Source organism: Anabas testudineus, chromosome 13, assembly GCF_900324465.2.
Source record: "Anabas testudineus chromosome 13, fAnaTes1.2, whole genome shotgun sequence".
Lineage (NCBI taxonomy): Eukaryota > Metazoa > Chordata > Actinopteri > Anabantiformes > Anabantidae > Anabas > Anabas testudineus.
In genome coordinates, this window is record NC_046622.1 from 3,769,823 (window position 1) to 3,787,997 (window position 18,175).

At 41.0% G+C, this 18,175-nt stretch overlaps 2 protein-coding genes across 15 annotated transcripts in view; one reads left to right on the forward strand and one right to left on the reverse strand.

The window, feature by feature from the left end:
- ryr1b (ryanodine receptor 1b (skeletal)) overlaps nucleotides 1–3,261 on the reverse strand; it is a 58,627-nt gene extending 55,366 nt beyond the window's left edge. For 11 of the 13 annotated variants that reach the window (XM_026364515.1, XM_026364475.1, XM_026364516.1 and 8 more), the window contains exons 1-2: nucleotides 2,596–3,240; nucleotides 538–611 (exon numbers count right to left, since the gene is read on the reverse strand). In XM_026364515.1, coding sequence (XP_026220300.1) covers nucleotides 538–611; nucleotides 2,596–2,617 — 96 coding nt within the window. In that variant the 5' untranslated portion in view covers nucleotides 2,618–3,240. Of the gene's footprint in view, nucleotides 1–537; nucleotides 612–2,595 lie in introns of all 13 variants that reach the window. The other 2 variants (XM_026364464.1, XM_026364484.1) reach the window with 2 other exon arrangements.
- A 1,214-nt stretch (nucleotides 3,262–4,475) lies between these two features.
- rasgrp4 (RAS guanyl releasing protein 4) lies at nucleotides 4,476–18,044 on the forward strand. Of its 2 annotated transcripts, XM_026378954.1 has the most exons (17): nucleotides 4,476–4,947; nucleotides 10,127–10,299; nucleotides 11,503–11,614; nucleotides 11,841–11,903; nucleotides 11,995–12,126; nucleotides 12,270–12,411; nucleotides 12,766–12,939; nucleotides 13,082–13,198; nucleotides 13,831–14,106; nucleotides 14,199–14,279; nucleotides 14,569–14,673; nucleotides 14,803–14,912; nucleotides 15,057–15,207; nucleotides 15,305–15,341; nucleotides 15,800–15,931; nucleotides 16,017–16,219; nucleotides 16,787–18,044. In XM_026378954.1, exons 1-17 carry the CDS (start codon nucleotides 4,931–4,933, stop codon nucleotides 16,895–16,897), a joined length of 2,136 nt encoding a protein of 711 aa, XP_026234739.1. In that variant the 5' UTR covers nucleotides 4,476–4,930; the 3' UTR covers nucleotides 16,898–18,044. The 2 variants fall into 2 exon arrangements, with proteins under 2 accessions (XP_026234739.1, XP_026234748.1); XM_026378963.1 differs by lacking the exons at nucleotides 4,476–4,947; nucleotides 10,127–10,299; nucleotides 11,503–11,614 and having other exon boundaries at nucleotides 11,840–11,903; nucleotides 11,999–12,126.
- The last annotated feature ends 131 nt before the right edge of the window (nucleotides 18,045–18,175 follow it).

The window sequence follows — 18,175 nt, forward strand, 5'->3', positions numbered from 1 at the left end:
CAGAACATTCTGGAAGTAATATAAAGAGGATTATTTGAGACAATGAGCAGTCCATGCTGAAAAGATCAAAATATGATGACATAATGTAGGTTAATACTCGAGATTACTGCACTCACAGGAGATTAAAGAAATCAATTACTAAGTTTAAAGAGAGCAACTAATAAGCAGGTCATGGCACATTCAGGGCGCTGCAAAAATAGTCAACTATATACAGAAGCAGGCCTTGGCTCTGAGAACTGCAACTACAGATTTGACACAAACGTCCAATGCCAGAACAGCAAAAGTGAAAAAGCGGAGACACTAGGAGACAAGAGGACACTGAAGAACAATTATAGTTGATGCTGAAAGATCATGAGCTGGTTTTAGGTCAAGAAATGAATCATGTGGAGTATTAACCGCTTCTCTGACTAAATGCCAAGTACAAAATAATCTCATTTTCTTTTTCAGTGCTCTATTAATAACTCCCAATATCCTTCTCTTGTCCCAATCCTCCCGAACACCTCTCCACCAGCCAAAAGGAAAGTAAGCTGGACTCACCGTTCGCAGGAACTGAATCTCCTCCTCTCCCTCTCCCCCTTCTGCCATCCTTCGCTGAGGGTTATTCGCAGCTCCTCGAGAGAAAGGAGAAAATCCTTCTGTTTTCTCTCTTCTGGATTGGGGATTTTATCTCCTTTGCTACGTCCCTGCCTCTCTCCCCTTCCTTTCTTTTTGCTGTACCCCCCCCTCTCTCTCTCACTCTCTCTCAGGGTCTCTCACTCTCAGTGCTAGTGTGTGTGGGTGTGCTGGAGGACAGCATGAGTCCTGTGGCTCTCACAGTGCTGTGAGAGAGAGTGACAGGAGGTGAGGCTCTACCCGGCTCCTCTCTTCTCTCGCCTTGCATCGTACCCCCTCTGACCAGATGAAGGAGGGGTGAGGGTTGGGTGAGGGAGGGGCAGGCACCTTGCTACACATTTACACCACCGTGCCGCCATGTTTGTAGAAGTGGGCCACTTTGCACAGGCTGCCTCCATCCAACACACACATACACACCTCCCTCCCCTCATGTCTGAGGCTATAATAGGAAAGGGGGGTGAGGACTGGCCTTCAGGGAGGGTGCAGTAAGAACACATACACACACACACCTGCACCACCTGACAATTAGCTCATGAGGTTGATAATGTTATATACAAATGATTACACAGTCTCAGATTAGTCAGTACATTGAAATATAAAATTTTTCCCTTTCACTTTAACCTTTGAGACATAACACAGATACAATAACCGCTTGTACTAATCTGACAGAGTGACTCCATCTCTTCTTAACAAGTAAAAACAAAGCTTTTAATTGATAAAGCATCCAAAAAACGGTTTAAAACTCAATAGTAATGCAGATAAAATCTGCCTATACTAAGACTTAAAAGATAAACTGAATATTATAATTGTTGTAGATTAAGCACCTGTGATATAAAAGCAATTTCAAACATTTCATCACAGATTTCAAATATCATTTCATTGTGTTGCATCATTCCATAACAGGCTGTTTTTTCCCCTTATAAGTCTGATCATTTTAACTAAAACCTGCCTATATCCCAATGAAATTTCAAATTTGTTAGACTACAGTAAAGCCCAACCTACAGCTTGGTACATTCAGTGCAGTCGATACTACTAATGACTTCTTACGCTCCAATCAATTACAAGATGAGACACTTTGACAGGCGTTTACTTAGCTCTGTGCACTTTCACACTTTGACATGAAATTTTAGATTTCATGCTTCAGTGTTTAATTAGCATAGATCTTATTAGCACTATTAATTATTAGTTATTAACAACCTTGTTAATATCTGTAGTAATATCACTGCCAAAATCACCCAGACGCTTCTCTGACGCCTGCCTTTTTCACCCTGAGAAACTATGATAGTCATTTTATTTTTCTTATTATTTCTTTTTTGTTTTCATAGGGGGTGTGGGTGACTGACTGACTAATCAACTGAACATGTATTTCAATCTTGATAGCAAAAACTATATAAAACATTTGCTAGCTTGAGTTTCACAAATCTATGAATTTGATTATTTTCTGTGTCATATCAAATTGTGAACAGAATATCTTTGACTAGTGGATTGTTACTTGTATCTAACAATTAATTTTAACATGCTAAATAATCAATTAATAATAATCTCCCTACCCTAATTGAAAGCATTCTACTCATTTAAATTAATATTAAAAGAGATCCATCCAACGTTCCTGTCAGCTTTCTTGCAGTAAGAATAAACCTCCCTTCAGTCTCCTCTGGCTTTGAGAAGATAAATTACAGACTACCTTTGACACAAAATAGCTAATCAATTATGAATAAACAATACCCCAAAATACATTTTGGAGACTACAAACAAGCCTAACAGCAGGTTGAAATGCAACCTTCTCAATATATCAACAACTCTGGACAGTCTGATGCATTCCTGGAGGAAACAGGGGCTCTGCATGAGTGTCAGTGGCACACCCCTCCTGGTCATATCAGGCAGCAGAGATGCACCAGACAGAAAACCTGACCGGAAAAAAAAGCGCATCACACAGAACCAGTGACCATCCTCCAGACAGTGTGCACCTACACACGTCCTTACCCCCTCGGGCTCCATCTGGCATCCATCAGCATGCTGGCTTTCTCCCCCATCTCCCACTGCATCAGCCACCGGCAGCGGAATAAGGTGTTTTTGGGACGCCGCTCGCCGGGATACAACTCAGTCCAGCGGGTGAAACGGAGAGGAACCGGAGAGGCGGACGAGGTGATACGACACCGAAGCAGAACGGACATGAATTCTGGGAGTATGAGTCCCGATCCAGGACTCACCTGCTGTCGCCTGATGCAGTGTCGGCGCCGCGCCGCACGGTGGCGACATTGTGCCGAGAAAAGTTTTACTGTTATTCAAGAGTGATTAAAATTAGCAACAGAATTAAAACAGCATCCGATTAAACAATGGTAAGTCTGGGCCGAATGTACAATACTACTGCTTTAAACACAATCAAAACTAACTTTTTTATGACTATTTATCCCCACAAGACGGTAACGTAACGCTAATGCTAACGTTACGCTAGTTGACGTACATTCGCGTTACTATGCTAGCAACGACACAAATTCAATAAAACTCTCGCACGACAAGCCAAACCAATTTCATTACAAAGTATGAAGTTTGCTAATTAAACTTTTAACACATTCAATGCTGTCTTAATTGAATGTTAAACACCCTGTGAGCTAGCGTACCGTTACTTTACGTTACCGGAAGATTAGCTACACGATCAATTTTAAGTACTTCCGTTTTCCAGAAAAGTAAATATCAAAATAAAAGCCTTAAACAAAATGAATGTAAGTCATGAAACTAACTTTAAAAACAAACTCACGACTCACAGTCGCAGTACATCAGCTAAAATTCATACTGGTGTTGAATTTAAAGAATGGTCATTAGCTTTTCTATTTATTTCAGCAAGTGTCAAATGTCTTGATTGCAACTCTTCCTGTTTTAATGGACTATTGCTTAAGATTACAGTTATATTACCACATTTCCAGCACAGAGCATTACATCGTTTTTCTTCTTTGGACCCTCTTTACGTAATTCAGTCATCTCATTTTTAACACAAATTCAAATGTACTTCTAGGTGCATTGGACTTGGCCTGAAAAGGACTGAAGGAGCCATACTCTCTGTGCATCTTTCCCTGCGTTTGAATGGCATATCACCCACTCTCTGCCAGCCAGTCAGCTTCCTGCAGCAAAAAATCCACCTCTGCAAAGGCACCACCTCTGAAGAGGCAACCAAACAGGGGACATTAATGTCCCCTGTTTGGTTGCCTCTTCCTCTTGCTGTGTTAAAACAAGGATGCCTTTGAGTCTCCCTGTCCAGCTGCACAGCCACATTCACAAGCACAAACACTACCTCCCTGTGTAATCACTTGCTACCCTGAGAAATGACACAGGGAGTTTTTAAAAAAAGAAGAAAAGGGAGAAATCAGGATGATAGACATGATTTGGTGGACCCTGAAGACCCAGGATGAACACTTGAACAATTTATTTTTTTAGTTATCGTTATTTAGATATCGAATTATTTCTTTCCAGGAACCGATTCTTTCGCCCAGTATAGGTAATGCCCCGGGGGACTGTACAAGACTAGATAATGACATTTAGGTGTGGCCTGTTTTGTTTGTTTGGCTGGTTGTTGTTGTTTTTTTTTCTGCGTTGATGCTCTGAAGAAGAGCTGCAAATGTCGCTTCCTGGAGTACACTGATAGTGCTCAGATGATTGCTCATCACTATCTCTCTCTCTAACTCTACCCCTCCTTCCTCTATAGGTATTGCATTTGTGTTCACTATTTTCTCATTCTGTCGCTCTCTCTCTCTCTCTCTCTCTCTCTCTCTCTCTCTCTCTCTCTCTCTCTCTCTCTCTCTCTCTCTCTCTCTCCCCTCTCCCCTCCCCTTTGTGAACACACACACATGCACAGAAACTGAAGAGTTCCCCTATCTGTCAGAGCCAGTTCCTCCATTTAAGATGCTGACTTGTTTATGTTGAAGGGACAAGTGAATGACTTTTGTTAGCTCTTGCAGTCAACTTTGAAACTTGTCTGAAACTCTTTCTCTAGCATGTCGGCTTTGTTGGAGGCTAAGGGATCAAGTCTGTTTTGTTGCTGATTTGTTGTTGTTAGATCATCAGATGACAGAGAGAGCGTGAGGGAGGTTTAAGAAGCAGAGTTCAGACGTGGATTTTAGCCTAGTCGATGACTGACAGGTGGGCAGCCCTCACCCGCAGCAGCTCGCCGTCCTCTCACTGTCCTGAGCACAGAAACATATAGAGGACACAGAGGAGGAGAAGGAGGAGGAGCAGGGTCAACCATGGAGCTGTAGGGAAACGCTCAGATGCCCGTGCGGATCAACAGTGGAGGAGGACTGCCGCCGAGGACAAGAGCTCTGCAATGAACAAGACCAAGAGGTAATTAAAAAGGGAAGAGGAGGGTGCATCAGAACTGAGAGTCTGGTGTACTCAAATCCACTTGCAGCTCAGTTTCTTAATAAGTGTACGTCTAAGTATGTGTCAGCAGCAAGTGTTTTCTGTGCAGCAGAGATGTGTGAACCTTGAGGTTATAGCTGAAATGCAGTGTGGTTTGTGCAAAGGCTCTTGACAAGCTGAAGAGAAACAAGGGCATTCAGTTTTATTTTCCGCTTTGTGTGTGTGTGTGTGTGTGTGTGTGTGTGTGTGTTTCTGCCATTTATTTTAGTCAGTGTGCAGTGAACAGAGAGAAATTCTTTATGTTAAAAGAAAGGTTGCATATACATACTCTATCACACAGTTAACGTCTTTGACCTGCATAACAATGAAGACTATCAACTTCTCAAATTATTTGTGTGTACTGCACACAAGCAAGCCCTGACATTCAACAGTTGTGTGTGCCTTTTCTGTGCTGCCTGCTCACCTTTCAGTGGAAATGTGTTGTGTTTTTTCTGTTCTGCCCAGCTAATCTCCATTTACATGTCAGTTTAGCAAAGCTTTTTGCATTTGATCTGAGATACTGCAAAGAAACTACACATTTAGAAGCTTGTGTTTTCACTGGTATTTTTTATTGCTGTAGTTGTAGTTGACCACAGCTCTTATCAGATTGCTTGGAATGAAAGGGCTGTGTGTTGAATGTTAAGTTAGTCAGATATGTGTAATGTGTGATATTATATCCTGAGTTTGACTGATGTGTTGGCCATATTACTGCATGCACACCCTTTTCAGTGTTGAGGTTCTTAATTCAGTAGTTAGACACACATAACACCAAGAGTTAATTCAAGAGGCAGAAAATTAAACAAAACATTTTGAATTACACTTAGAAAATTTAATAAATAAATATCAATTATCAGCCAAAGAACCAAAGAGAAAAAGAATATGCATGTGCCAGACTAAACTAGCATGACATATAGTCCTACTTACAGAAAAGGGAATAAGTGACTACATATTACTATATATGCTGCTGATGTAAGTGTCCCTATGTGTGTGCATGTCTTTTTATGGTTATGTGGACATATTTCTGTTCAGTGCTATCATCTTGAGGACATTTTGGTATTGTGAGAAAATTTGGGTCAGTGTTCTCAATTTGAAGGATAGGAAGTCTTGGTTTTAGGGTTGACGTCAGAATTAGCTGTAGTTTAAGGTCAGGGTACGCATTGGAGTTAGGCTTTCATTATGTCACAGAGTGTTCTCAGAAATACAGAGGTACAAGCGGGTGTGTGATGTTTTGCAGTTTGGCAACCTGAAGTGGTGTGTGTAGTTGTACAGGTACAATTTTACTGTCAACTAGTCCTTGGTTGCAGCCTTGAACAGTTTATATTTGTTCTTCCTTGTAAATCAGCCAAAGAGTTCTATATATATATATGCTGTAAATTTTCTACTGCTTAACACAGTATTTGGTACAGTGGCTAAATGGATGAATGGCTCATTGCAATGGAAGCATCCACTTGACGCAGAGAGAATAAGAACGCAGGTTGTGAGAGAGGAGAGTGAGAGAAAAAGAGCAGCTCACAAACAAGGCCTTCAAAGGGCCCTGGCTTCAATTAATCAATTAAGGAAAGAAAGAGAGGAATTTGCATATCCCCCCGCTAGTGTGAGAGCACGAAGGGGAGCAAGGGGAGGGGGGAGCTAGATCTGCAGCCAGGAGTCTTGACACGGATGGAAAAGAGAGTGAGAGGGAATTTTCCAAAGAAAAGGAGGAGAAGCTGTTTCCTGAAAGACTTGAATAGAGCAGGAATGAAGGAAGAGGAAGAAATGGGTGAAAGATAAGTTTGGGAGGAGAAGTAGGTGTGGAAGGTCTTTCTAAAACAAATTCAGTTCAACCAAGTTCATTAATATTTAAAATAGAGAATATTTAAGGCTTTTCCTCGTTGTTATGCACACAAGGATTACCTTTTTTTCAGGTTTCAGCAGCCATGTGTTTCCACTGATGGACTGTTAAATATAGAGGGGGAAATAATATGTTTACCCAAGTTGTGTGTCTGGGGCAAGAAAATGCAAATGGACAAACAGTAACTCCAACTGTATTCAGATTTGCATGGGAGTCCACCTCACTCAGACTCTATTTACAACAGCACTTGGTCTCTGTCCAGACTCGTTACACAAAAAGTTTCGTAACATTAACTGCTGTGTGTATGTTACCTGCTCAGCACTCTGGGGGGAAATTCCCTGACAAACGTCATGACTTCAATAACATTTCCCCATCAGCGCTTCTGTTTGTAGTAGCGACCGTGTGTCTTCATATGTGCAACTGCTTTGAGCTGGATCCACAATGAGTCAAAGAAAGAGGTGACAAATCGTAAAGGGCATTGAGATTAAAAAAAAAATACATCAGAAGTCAGAAAATGATCGTAGAAGATTATATAATACACAAATGTAAAAATGTAAATAGTCATCAAAAGAAATCCACGAGTAGGAACAAGAATATCTCTCATTTTAACATCATTTTAAAATAATAAATATGTTTAATTTCGTCTGTTGGACACAAACAAAAAAGACATCACCTTCAGCCCTGGCATTTTCACATTTATTATTTACTCTTTATCATCTCTAGGGTTGGGAATTCTGGGTTGGGTGCAGAACGTTTATTAATGTGTAGTTAATACTTCTGAAGAACAAAAAAGCATTTATTTGAAATTACTATGAATTAGATAAAATATTTCAAAATCTTGCTGTCAGTTTGTCAAAATGCGTTTTTGATGCCATTTAATGACCTGTAACACAGTTTTCTGGGTAAAAGAACTACTAACACAGAAGTCAAGTCTGTATTATTTATATGCTGCACAATTACAATTTTTGCCTCCAAGGGTTTGACAATCTGTACAGCAAATAAAAGATGTTCCAAAATGTATGAAAGTGAACTCCGGCACCATGATTGTGTTCTTGATTAGCCTGCATGTGTTGTGGGGTTTACCAATTATTAATGTAAAATGCACATGCACAGTTGTACATGTTGTGTAGTTTGGTGTTAGCCATTGGAGTTCAGGAGCCAGATGGTGTAACGAGCAGAAGGAGAGATGCAGTTTTGTTCTCCAGCAGGTTTCCAAACCTGCCACCTGGAGCAGGTGCACCTGAAAGCAGAGGCATGGGGTCGTCACCAGCATCCTCTCATCAGGGTTTTTGAAACCAAGCATGGCTGGTAGGGGAAATGTGTGGTTTGATAACTGTGACGGCTGGTTGGAAAAGCACATACAGGCAAGAGAGCAGCTCGTGGTATAAATAGATCAGTGAATGTCACCCTGTACGCCTGTATGAAATTTTGCATCCATGAGTGTCCATTCATGTGTTGTACATAAAGCAAACCTAACGCTTTTGTGTGACAGAAGCGTGGATAAACGTGTATGTTGAGTTATGCATTGTGTTTGTGTGTGTGTGTGTGTGTGTGTGTGTGTGTGTGTGTGTGTGTGTGTGTGTGAATGTGAGTGGACTGGGCGGGTGAAATGAGCCGCACACAAACGCAGGTTAAGAGAAGGGGATGTAGGTCTGGTCATTCAGGGAACTTGTCGCCAGTTCTCTGAACTCACAGTGTTTCCTGGTAATGTTATCACATTAGATGCAGTATAGAGACTGACACAGTTTTGCTGTGTTACACGGTACACTCTGTACAAATACATGACAGCAGAATATGAAACACTAAAGTGAAATACTGAAAGTTTTACCACCTTTTTTAAAAGTAGACCGACCATATGGATGAAAATATTTCTCTCTCACAGATATTAGTTTAAGTGTAAAACCCATAAAAAGAGTCAGTTACTGGTTATTGTGAAATACAGTCCAGCATTGCTAAATTAAGCCCCTGATCAGAAGAGGAAGCATTAATTGCACCATGAAACAAAGAAGTCTCTTGTAACTTTTTAAGGGCATTTGAAAAGTCTTTATAGAAACTCAATGTTAAAATATTTTGTGGCTCATAGTTCTTTTGCACTTGACTGTAAGCTGTGGCCAAACGTGTGGTGTACACACTACATCTGGCCAAAACCTCTGTCGACACTTAAAGTCTAAGTTCCTCTTATTCACAAACACAGAGAAATCCAAAAGAAATTCAAATGAACGTGTCCTATTTTAATGCTTCTGAACTATTTGGACATAATTAAAGCAAAATTAATGTCTCCTTTAACCCTTCTCAGAGGTTGCATACTGTGTGTCCTTGAGCTGTGTGTGTACTGAGCTTTCCTGTCTTCTGTAGTACATCAAACTAAAAATAGAAATAACCTATTTGGTGTTGCAGAAGATTTTTGTCCTCGAGAGCAGTCACACAGAGAGACAGCAATATCGTGAACCATGATTGTTAATCTTAAAAAAGCCAAGAAACATGTCGAGTTTTTTGTGCACATCCTATCATTCTTTTGTTTTGTGTATCAGATATTTGTTACCCCTATCCTCCATACTGTACAAAACATGACTGTAAATAATGCCATTATCTACCTTGTAAGCCACAAACGGTGCTGTGTTTTGTGAACACACTCAAGGTGCTGAGAGGAACTGGTTTTCAGAGGAAATGTAGAATTTCAATGACTTGCAATATTGCTGTAGTTGTGTGATGTATTATAGCTCTGACCTCATACAGGTGTGACGTAGTTTTGTACTTTTCCAGACATTTTCAGGGGAAACTGTACACATTCTTTAAAGGCATGCCTGCATACTGAAAAGAAAATATTGTAGCTTATTATATGGACTATTTAAATAAACAAGACATGGTAGCACTTGTGACCAAAGCTAAAAACACACATCATAACTTCTGTGTGGAGGCACTTAACAAGCAAAAAGCCCACAGGTCACCTGTTTGCTACAGGGGCCACTTCTTCCAACCCTGTGGTCGGCTACAAAATGTTCATCTGTGACCTATATTAATATTTTCTGGATTGTTTTACCATTATCTATCTGCACGTTGGCCTCAGATAGAGAAACACAGAAAGCTAAGCAGTGGTTTATAGTTGGTTTGCTTGTGCGTGATGGTTCAGACAGCTGCAGCCTTGTAGCATGCAGCTTATCAGATGTGGGGAGCAGCATTTCCTCAGATTCTGACCTGCGCTACCTCACCACACTCTGCTCTACATATTTCTAAGTAACTTAAACACCCTCTTTCTCTTTATCTGTCTCCTTGTATATCTTTCTCTCTCAGGAAACAAAGTGACACCCCTAGTGTGCTGAAGAGCAAGAAACTGGTCCAGCGGAGGAGAAATACATGTCCCAGTCCCCAGGATATCAGCCGGGCTCTGCAGAGCCCCAGCTCCCCACCCAGCGCAAGTGCTGCCAGCCTGGATGAGCTCATACAGCGCTGCCTTAACTGCTTTGGTCAGTCCCTGTACTTGCATGTGTTCCCAAAGACTGTCATGTGCCTGTACTCTTCATCGCAACCAGGTCAAATAGTGTAAATGAGGGAGAGTGAGAGGGGAATCCAGGGTGAGAGAAACAGACAGGGAGGAGGGAGAGATGGAGACAAAGGGCTGTCTCATACAATCCAGCTTTGTTCTGTTGGGCTGCAGAGGCCAACTAGCTATTCCCATGCACTATTAAAGTAAACTAATCTCTCTCCTCTCTGCCTCTCTTTCAGTAATCTCACTCTTTCTGTTGGTTAGCTTAGCCCAATTACAAAAACATGCATATAATGCTTCAGATATTTAGTGTACAGACTTTACAGTTGTCCAGTTACAGCTCGTGACAGTGACAGCCCTGCTTCACTAGTAATGGTGAATGGGTTTTATTTTGTGGGACTCAAAGACTGAAAAGTAACATTTGAAAAACCCGGTTAGTCTGGTTTTCCTACAGCAAAGTTTATAATTATAACAATAACTGTTATGGTTACAGTGAGTTACCAGGACAAAAGATGTAAACCACAGGTGAACAAAAAGAAGTGGAAGTAAAACCCCAAAAACATAAATGTTCAAGGGAAAAGGGAATTTGTTCATTGTTTGCTTTGGGAGTGATGGTTTGGTTGAGTATACCCATTTAATGCATTATACCGTAAAAATAAGTCAAGTTAGTATTTAGTATGCAGCTTGGTGGGTTCGTTATAGGCGCCCGCCTTTACCAACAATCTAAAAGGACTGAGTGAGAGCCACTATCCAACATTTAATTTTATGTTTCTTACAGTGTTATTATGACATAACACATGATTAAAATGTACATAAGTAAATTAGACACAATTTGGGATTTTCTTTTGTAGTTGTTTTTTCACATTTCAAGGTCACAGTTGGCTGCATTTCATAGAGTAGGTAAAAGGCAGGACCCCTGGAGCAGGTTGTCATTTGTCACAAGGTCAACACAGACAGATATACTTAGGGTCATTTAAACATCCAGTCCACCTGAGCTGCATGTCTCTGGAATGTGAAAGCAAACCAAAGTACGTTGAGCCTTTCATGTAGAACTAACTGACTGAATGAAATTAACTCAAATGAACAGCTTGATCACTGAGCCATGGAGAAGTCCACTGTTTTTGCTGTTGTTGTTGTTTTTAACCACATGAATCCCCTTTGTGCTGCTGTATTTTGGTTGCAGATTCAGAGGGGAAGCTTTCCAGCCCTAGAGGGTCCCAGCTTGTCCACATGACACTGATGATGCACAGCTGGGTCATGCCATCTCAGACGTTCGCCCAGAAACTTCTCACCTTATATCCTCTACTGTTGCTCAGTGCAGTACTCTGGTCCCACCAGTGCATTGCTCCCAATCACGTCCACTTTCACTAATCAGATCGGGAAACAGGCATGGCTTTGTTTTGCCCTCTTTGTCGGCAAAGCAGATTGGAAGTTCAGTATCGACTGTATCCCTGCTGGTGTTTGGTGTAATTTTGTGCTGAATCTGTACAATGGGTTTAGATCCTTGACTCTTTGTCGTACTTATAAGGACTGTCCTTTGGACAAGAGAGGACTGAGGCGCACACAGATCTGCCACCTTGTCAGGTGAGTAATGACATCTGGCAGTGTGGCAGAACTGGTTATCCTGCACTGTTTGTGGATAGTAAACATATTTTCCTTCCTGCTTCATGGCAAGGCAGTGGATCAGCCAGTTCCCGGCGGTGTTCGAGGCAGACCCCCTCCTCGAGCAGACCATGGGGGACCTGTGGGCACTGGTCCGATCAGACGGAGAGGAGACACACTCGCAACTCATTGACACGTCCTGCTTGTGAGTTTTGTTTTGATTTGATTCACCATCCACCACCCATGGAAGGAATTGTAGTTTGCTTATTTCACCACAACTGAAACACATTTTTCTATAAATAGAAAAACTGTCTATTTCTGCCCTTTTGCACGGCTTTGTTTTCCTAGAAGCCCTCATGGGAACATATCCCAGGCACCCTCACCCTCTGTGAAGAAGAGGAAGGTGTCTTTGATCTTCGACCACATGGAGCCAGATGAAATGGCTGAACATCTCAGCTACCTAGAATTCAAGAACTTCTGTAATGTTTCAGTGAGTTCAGTGAACATCTCTCACTCGCTATGTGCTGTTCAAACACTTACAATAGGGGTGAAGATGCATACTATAAATATTTCATAACATACTTAAATGACCAAATATAAATGCTAAATGTCACATGACAGTTTGATGACTTACATCCATACCACAAAACATTTACTTATTTATATCTATAGCTCCTTAAGTATGTCTTCAAAGAAAGTAGTGCTATATTTCTTAGCAGCAGCCAATGCAGCTAATTAAATCAAGTAAAGACATAGATAAAATCTCTCTAGTCTAATAAGTCTTTCTTGGGCACGGGATTTTAAAATGATGCACCTGCCTGATCACTGTTATCTGATTGGCTAGTTCCTGGACTACCGCAGCTACGTGGTGCGTGGCTCAGTGAGGGACAACCCTGCACTAGAGCGATCGGTCATGATGTGTAATGGGGTCTCCCAGTGGGTCCAGCTGATGATCCTCAGCAGACACACGGCACAGCAGAGAGCTCAAGTCTTCACTAAGTTCATTCATGTGGCTCAGGTAAACAAAACTTGCCTAAGAGGCTCAGAAGGATTTTTGTTTGGCTGCCAAGAGCTGTACTTGTTTGGGTCCTGTTTTTGGAAAAATAACCTTACATGTTGTTCCGTACCCACAGTCATTCACTCTGCTCTTTCTTCTGTAGAAACTTCGGGCTCTGCAAAACTTTAACACTCTAATGGCAGTAACTGGGGGTCTCTGTCACAGCTCAATCTCCCGCCTCAAAGACACCTCTAACCTGCTGCCTCCTGACATCACTAAGGTATTTCAAATATTGCACATAAGTGTGAGTCAGTCTGGTGATGACTAGCTACCTCCCTACAAACCCATGACAATTAAACTTCTTTATTCCTTCCCAAAGCAACTGTCTTCTCTAACTCATGTGAATTAATTCACCTTCTACATAATTAAGAAGACTTGAATGCGTGTGATATCTAGTTATTTGACAGAGGTGACATTTTCACTTCCTATTTTCCTTTAACAGAAAACGCATATAACTCCCCTCTTGGGATTTCTTTGTCTTATTCTAATTCTATTTTAGTTGTTCTCAGCAAAAAACAAACTTTATTTACATCCTAACATAAGTTTACATGGAGTTTAATGTTAGTCGACCAACTGTTTTAAACAGGACATGCTGCACAGGACATTATTTGAGAATTACATTTAGTGTACATGCAGAATGGCGGACATGAATTACATCTAAAAATAACTGTTGTCAAACTCATGAGCTCGAAGTCACCGTTTGTAGACTTTTGTAAAGCGCTCATTAGATTACGTTAATAAATAATTTAATTAATAGTTATATTAAAGTGTCAATAACTAAAGACAAGTCTTATCTTTTCTTACATGACGGCCTCAGTTATCATCACTCTCCTCATCTTTATCATCTCTCAGGCCCTGAGTGAGATGACAGAGCTGCTCTCCTCGCGCAGCAACTACAGCAACTACAGGCGAGTTTACAACGATTGCACTGGCTTCAAGGTGCCCATCCTGGGCGTCCACCTTAAGGATCTGATCTCACTGAACGAGGCCCTGCCAGACTACATCGAAGAGGACAAGATCAACCTGAGCAAGCTGCAGCACCTGTACAGCAACATCAATGACCTGCTGGCCATTCACAGTTGCACACCACCATTCGAGGCCAACAAAGACCTTCTGCACCTGCTCACGGTACACGACAGAATCAAGGAGATGATTTTTAAGAATTCAGATAAACAGATTTCACAAAGAACATCTTAAATTATGCTCTTTTAATGCCTCAGCTTTCTCTAGATTTATACTACACTGAGGATGAAATATATGAACTTTCATACACCAAGGAACCCAAGAATCCCAAGATCCAGGTCAGTAGAGCTACATGCTCGTCTTTGAAGTTGAGCTCTATCTTACACCATCAGGCTCACTTTTGCTTTAACCTCTTTTCACAAGAGGAGGGACATTTGAGTTTTTCTGTGGGTGTAACATCTTCTTCAAAACAAAAGCACAGACTCAGTGCTGAAATACATCAAAGCCAGCCACATCAAAGCGCTGTACGTTAGGGAAGCGTGTTATGTGGTGGGTGTGCACTTTTTTTTCCCTGTTTCTCACATACGCAGTCCTTCGTGTCTCATCACTGCATCTATCGCCCCACAGCCTCTAGCACCAGTCAAACCACCAGCAGTTGCAGAGTGGGGTTCAGGGGTCACACCCAGGCTCGACCCCGACACCATATCTAAACACGTCAAACAGATGGTGGATGTGAGTATGTGACTCTGCAGCAACCTCCTGTCTTTCACTTCCTTATAACTTGCCAGGCTAAAGCAGAACTAAGCAACTGCTCCTTGACAAGTGCAGCTGAACATCTGATTGCTCTGTTGCCCCCTGCAGTCCATTGTGAAAAACTACGACCAGAACCAGGATGGCTACATTTCACTGGAGGACTTTGAGAAAATAGCAGCCAACTTCCCCTTCTCCTTCTGTACTCACGAAACTGACAGGTGAGGAAGCTGCAACACACGCACAAAGACCTCTCACCTTGATGTTGCTTAACAACAGAGACAACATGAAAGAAGTTCAGTAGTTGAATAGGTTATAAAACCTCAACTCACTTAGTCACTTTTGCGTTGCATTTCCGTGCTCAGGGAAGGACAAATCAGCCGTGAAGAAATTACCTCTTACTTCATGAGGGGAATGTCTATATGTGCCAAACTGGGCTACAACTTCAATGAAGCACATAACTTCCATGAAACCACATACAAACGGCCAACATTCTGCGACATATGTGGAGGCTTTGTGAGTATCTGTTGTTTATGTTTTTGGATTTTTAGTATACAGTATAAATGCTCAATCAAATTGTAATATGTGATATATGATGTGTCCCCTCTTTTAGCTGTGGGGAGTCATCAAACAGGGCTACCACTGTAAAGGTGAGATTATAGTGACAGCTTACTTATCTTAAGTGGCATCTTGTCATGTAGATTATTTTGGTCCAGGTTTTGAACTGTCAAAGGCTCCATTAGTTCCCACTAACTAGTTTGGAGTGGCACCCATATATATCAATTCTGTGGTGGTGCTGATGAGTCACTGAGTCCAGATGGTTGTTATTCCACCCAGCACTCGTGTATCACTAGGGTTAACTGTGGATTCCTTGCTGCACAGAGGATATTCGTTGACTCAGGTGACCCTAAAGATAAATGTAAAAGCTGAGTGGAACAACCGAGCCAGTAGTTAAAATTGACAGAGGTATTTTGGATGAGAGGTGAAACACCTTTAAGAACTTCACACACGTCCATTTAAAGTGAATGTGCTCACTGGAACTGATCCTTTATCAGCATTTAAGTATCAGCATTTCTCACCTGGTCTCAACATTTGGCCTGGTTCTCAGGTTGTGGGATAAACTGTCACAGACACTGCAGAGATCTGGTGGGATTAGAGTGCTTGAAGAAACACAAAAACACAACTGGGTCCTGTCCGTGCACTCCCGGCCCCGACTTAAAAACCAAGGGCAACAGCTGGAGTACGTAATTTCTCCATTATATACAGTAGCCTCTCTGTAAAATGGCCTTGAACCCAGTACACTGACATCTCGTGTTCCCTGTTAGGTTCAGAGGACGAGACCTTTGTTTTCCCTCAAAGTAACGAGACAGAACCAGACAAGAGCACTCCCGCTTGGAAAAATAACACCAGTGATTCGACGCTGTCAGATCGCTCCACTCAGACAGATCCTGGAGTATGGACACCTGAGAAAAGGGACAAGAGGGGAAACAACCACAACTCTCTTGTGCATGCATCTCCAGATAGAAAGGTAATGATATGTGTGAGTCTCTGCAAAGTGATCACACAGGAGAACTGGATCTTTGGATCTCTGTCTGGCATTTCATCCCATTTCAACCTGATGTTTAATTAAAAATCCACGTGTGTAGCATAATAGCATCTTTACAGCAAATAGCAAATATTTTGAAACAATTTCAAGAGTGAAAAAAACCTCTCTGCTATCATTCTGTTTTGGCCCAAAAATCCAATACAAGTTAGAACAAGATATGTAGTAAGTAAACGTTGTCTCATTTACAATAGAGAACTGAGAAAAGTAGCTCCAGCTTTACCACTAAAAGTACAGAACCCGTGGTTTCGGTTTCATTTATGGAGTTTCTAAACACAGGGTTGGTAACAAGAATTTTAGCTTTTATGATAAAAGAATTCAAGAATTACATTTGACAAATACAAAAGCATTAGAGTCCCTTTTATCTCTCAGTAACAAACAGACCTCACTGTGTTGAAGTGTTTAAGGATCATTTTGTGTACGGACCTTAACCACTACTGTGAAATGAGCAGAAATGTTAAGAAGTTGCTTGACAATAAATTTGTCTCCCAGGTTAACACGCTGCCATCCAGAAACCGAGGTTGCTCCATGCCCGTTTCCTTCTTGCAGGAAAAGATGGAGGAGATGCATCTCTACAAAGACAAGAGCCGAGAGCCAGACTGAGCACTCCATCTTATGTTTTTCCCTCATGGACAACACATTCAGATGCCATCATGTTTTTGACTGGTGTGGAGCTGAAGAGATTAACTGGCCATTCACTCCAGAACGCCAGCAATGATAAACGGACTCCTGTTTGTTTCAAATGTGGTTCTGACATGTTTTTAAATGTTATTGTTCAGTCCTATTAGTTTGGCTTATAATTTAGGTTCAAACATCAATTTTCCAACTGTAATTTATGAATCTTGTTTTTAGAACATGTGCCTTGGTTCTCTGGTGCTACGATTCTACACAACCTACAGAGACACGTAACGGATTCATGATCAAGTGATCAAATATACACATAAATGCAGGGTAGAAAAATAAATAAATACAGGGTAGGAAATTAACACTAACCTCAACACAATCCTGGTTACTTTCAACTTCGGCAGCTACGACATATGAAAGCTCTGCTCATGAATTTGGAAAGTAAGCGAACAAACTTGAGTGATATATTTGTTTAATGTGGTCATTATCTGCCAGACGACAGCAGTTATTTTGCATGTCTCTGTAACCTTTTATGGCAATATTTGAATTTGATTTTTGAGTTATTAACTTTGCCATTTTCACCATTTTACTTTCATCTTGACACAAAAGAGCGTCCACATCACCCATTCCAAGTTGCTAAAAAGTGAAAGGAGCCTGTGAAGTGTAATCAGCCACCAGAGCCTCCAGCAGAAAATGTTTGTTTCCTGCCCTGACGTGTTTGACTAAGTTATCCAAAAGTTCATACAAGGTTCAGCAGGACTGCACTGGAACTACACCTATGCTACAAATTTGGGTATTATTTCTAGCTAAATGCTTCTTTGTTTTGTCATGTGTTCAAGATTTCATTTTTGTTAAATGTGGAAAAAAAAAAAATACACCAACAGTGATAAATCATGCAGTATGTGTTGTGTTTCACCAAACACTGGCAGGAAAAAAAGATCATATCACCATCTACAGGCGTATACAATTGCATTTATTGTATAAAGACAAAATGACAGCTTGGATAACTGGTCATAATCAGATTTTCATTTTCAGGTAGAAAAAAATTGGATTGACAAAAGAATTTAACTACGGGACTCAATGAACATCAATCACAAGAAATAATAAAAAAAAAAAAACAACTACTCAACAAGAGTGGCAAAATATTCTTTTCAAATTGGATGAACGCTTAAATACTAACGTATCAACATCTATAAAAAAGCTCCATAATGTTTGAAATCTACTGGAGTAAATAAAATGTGCTCACCTAAACTGAAA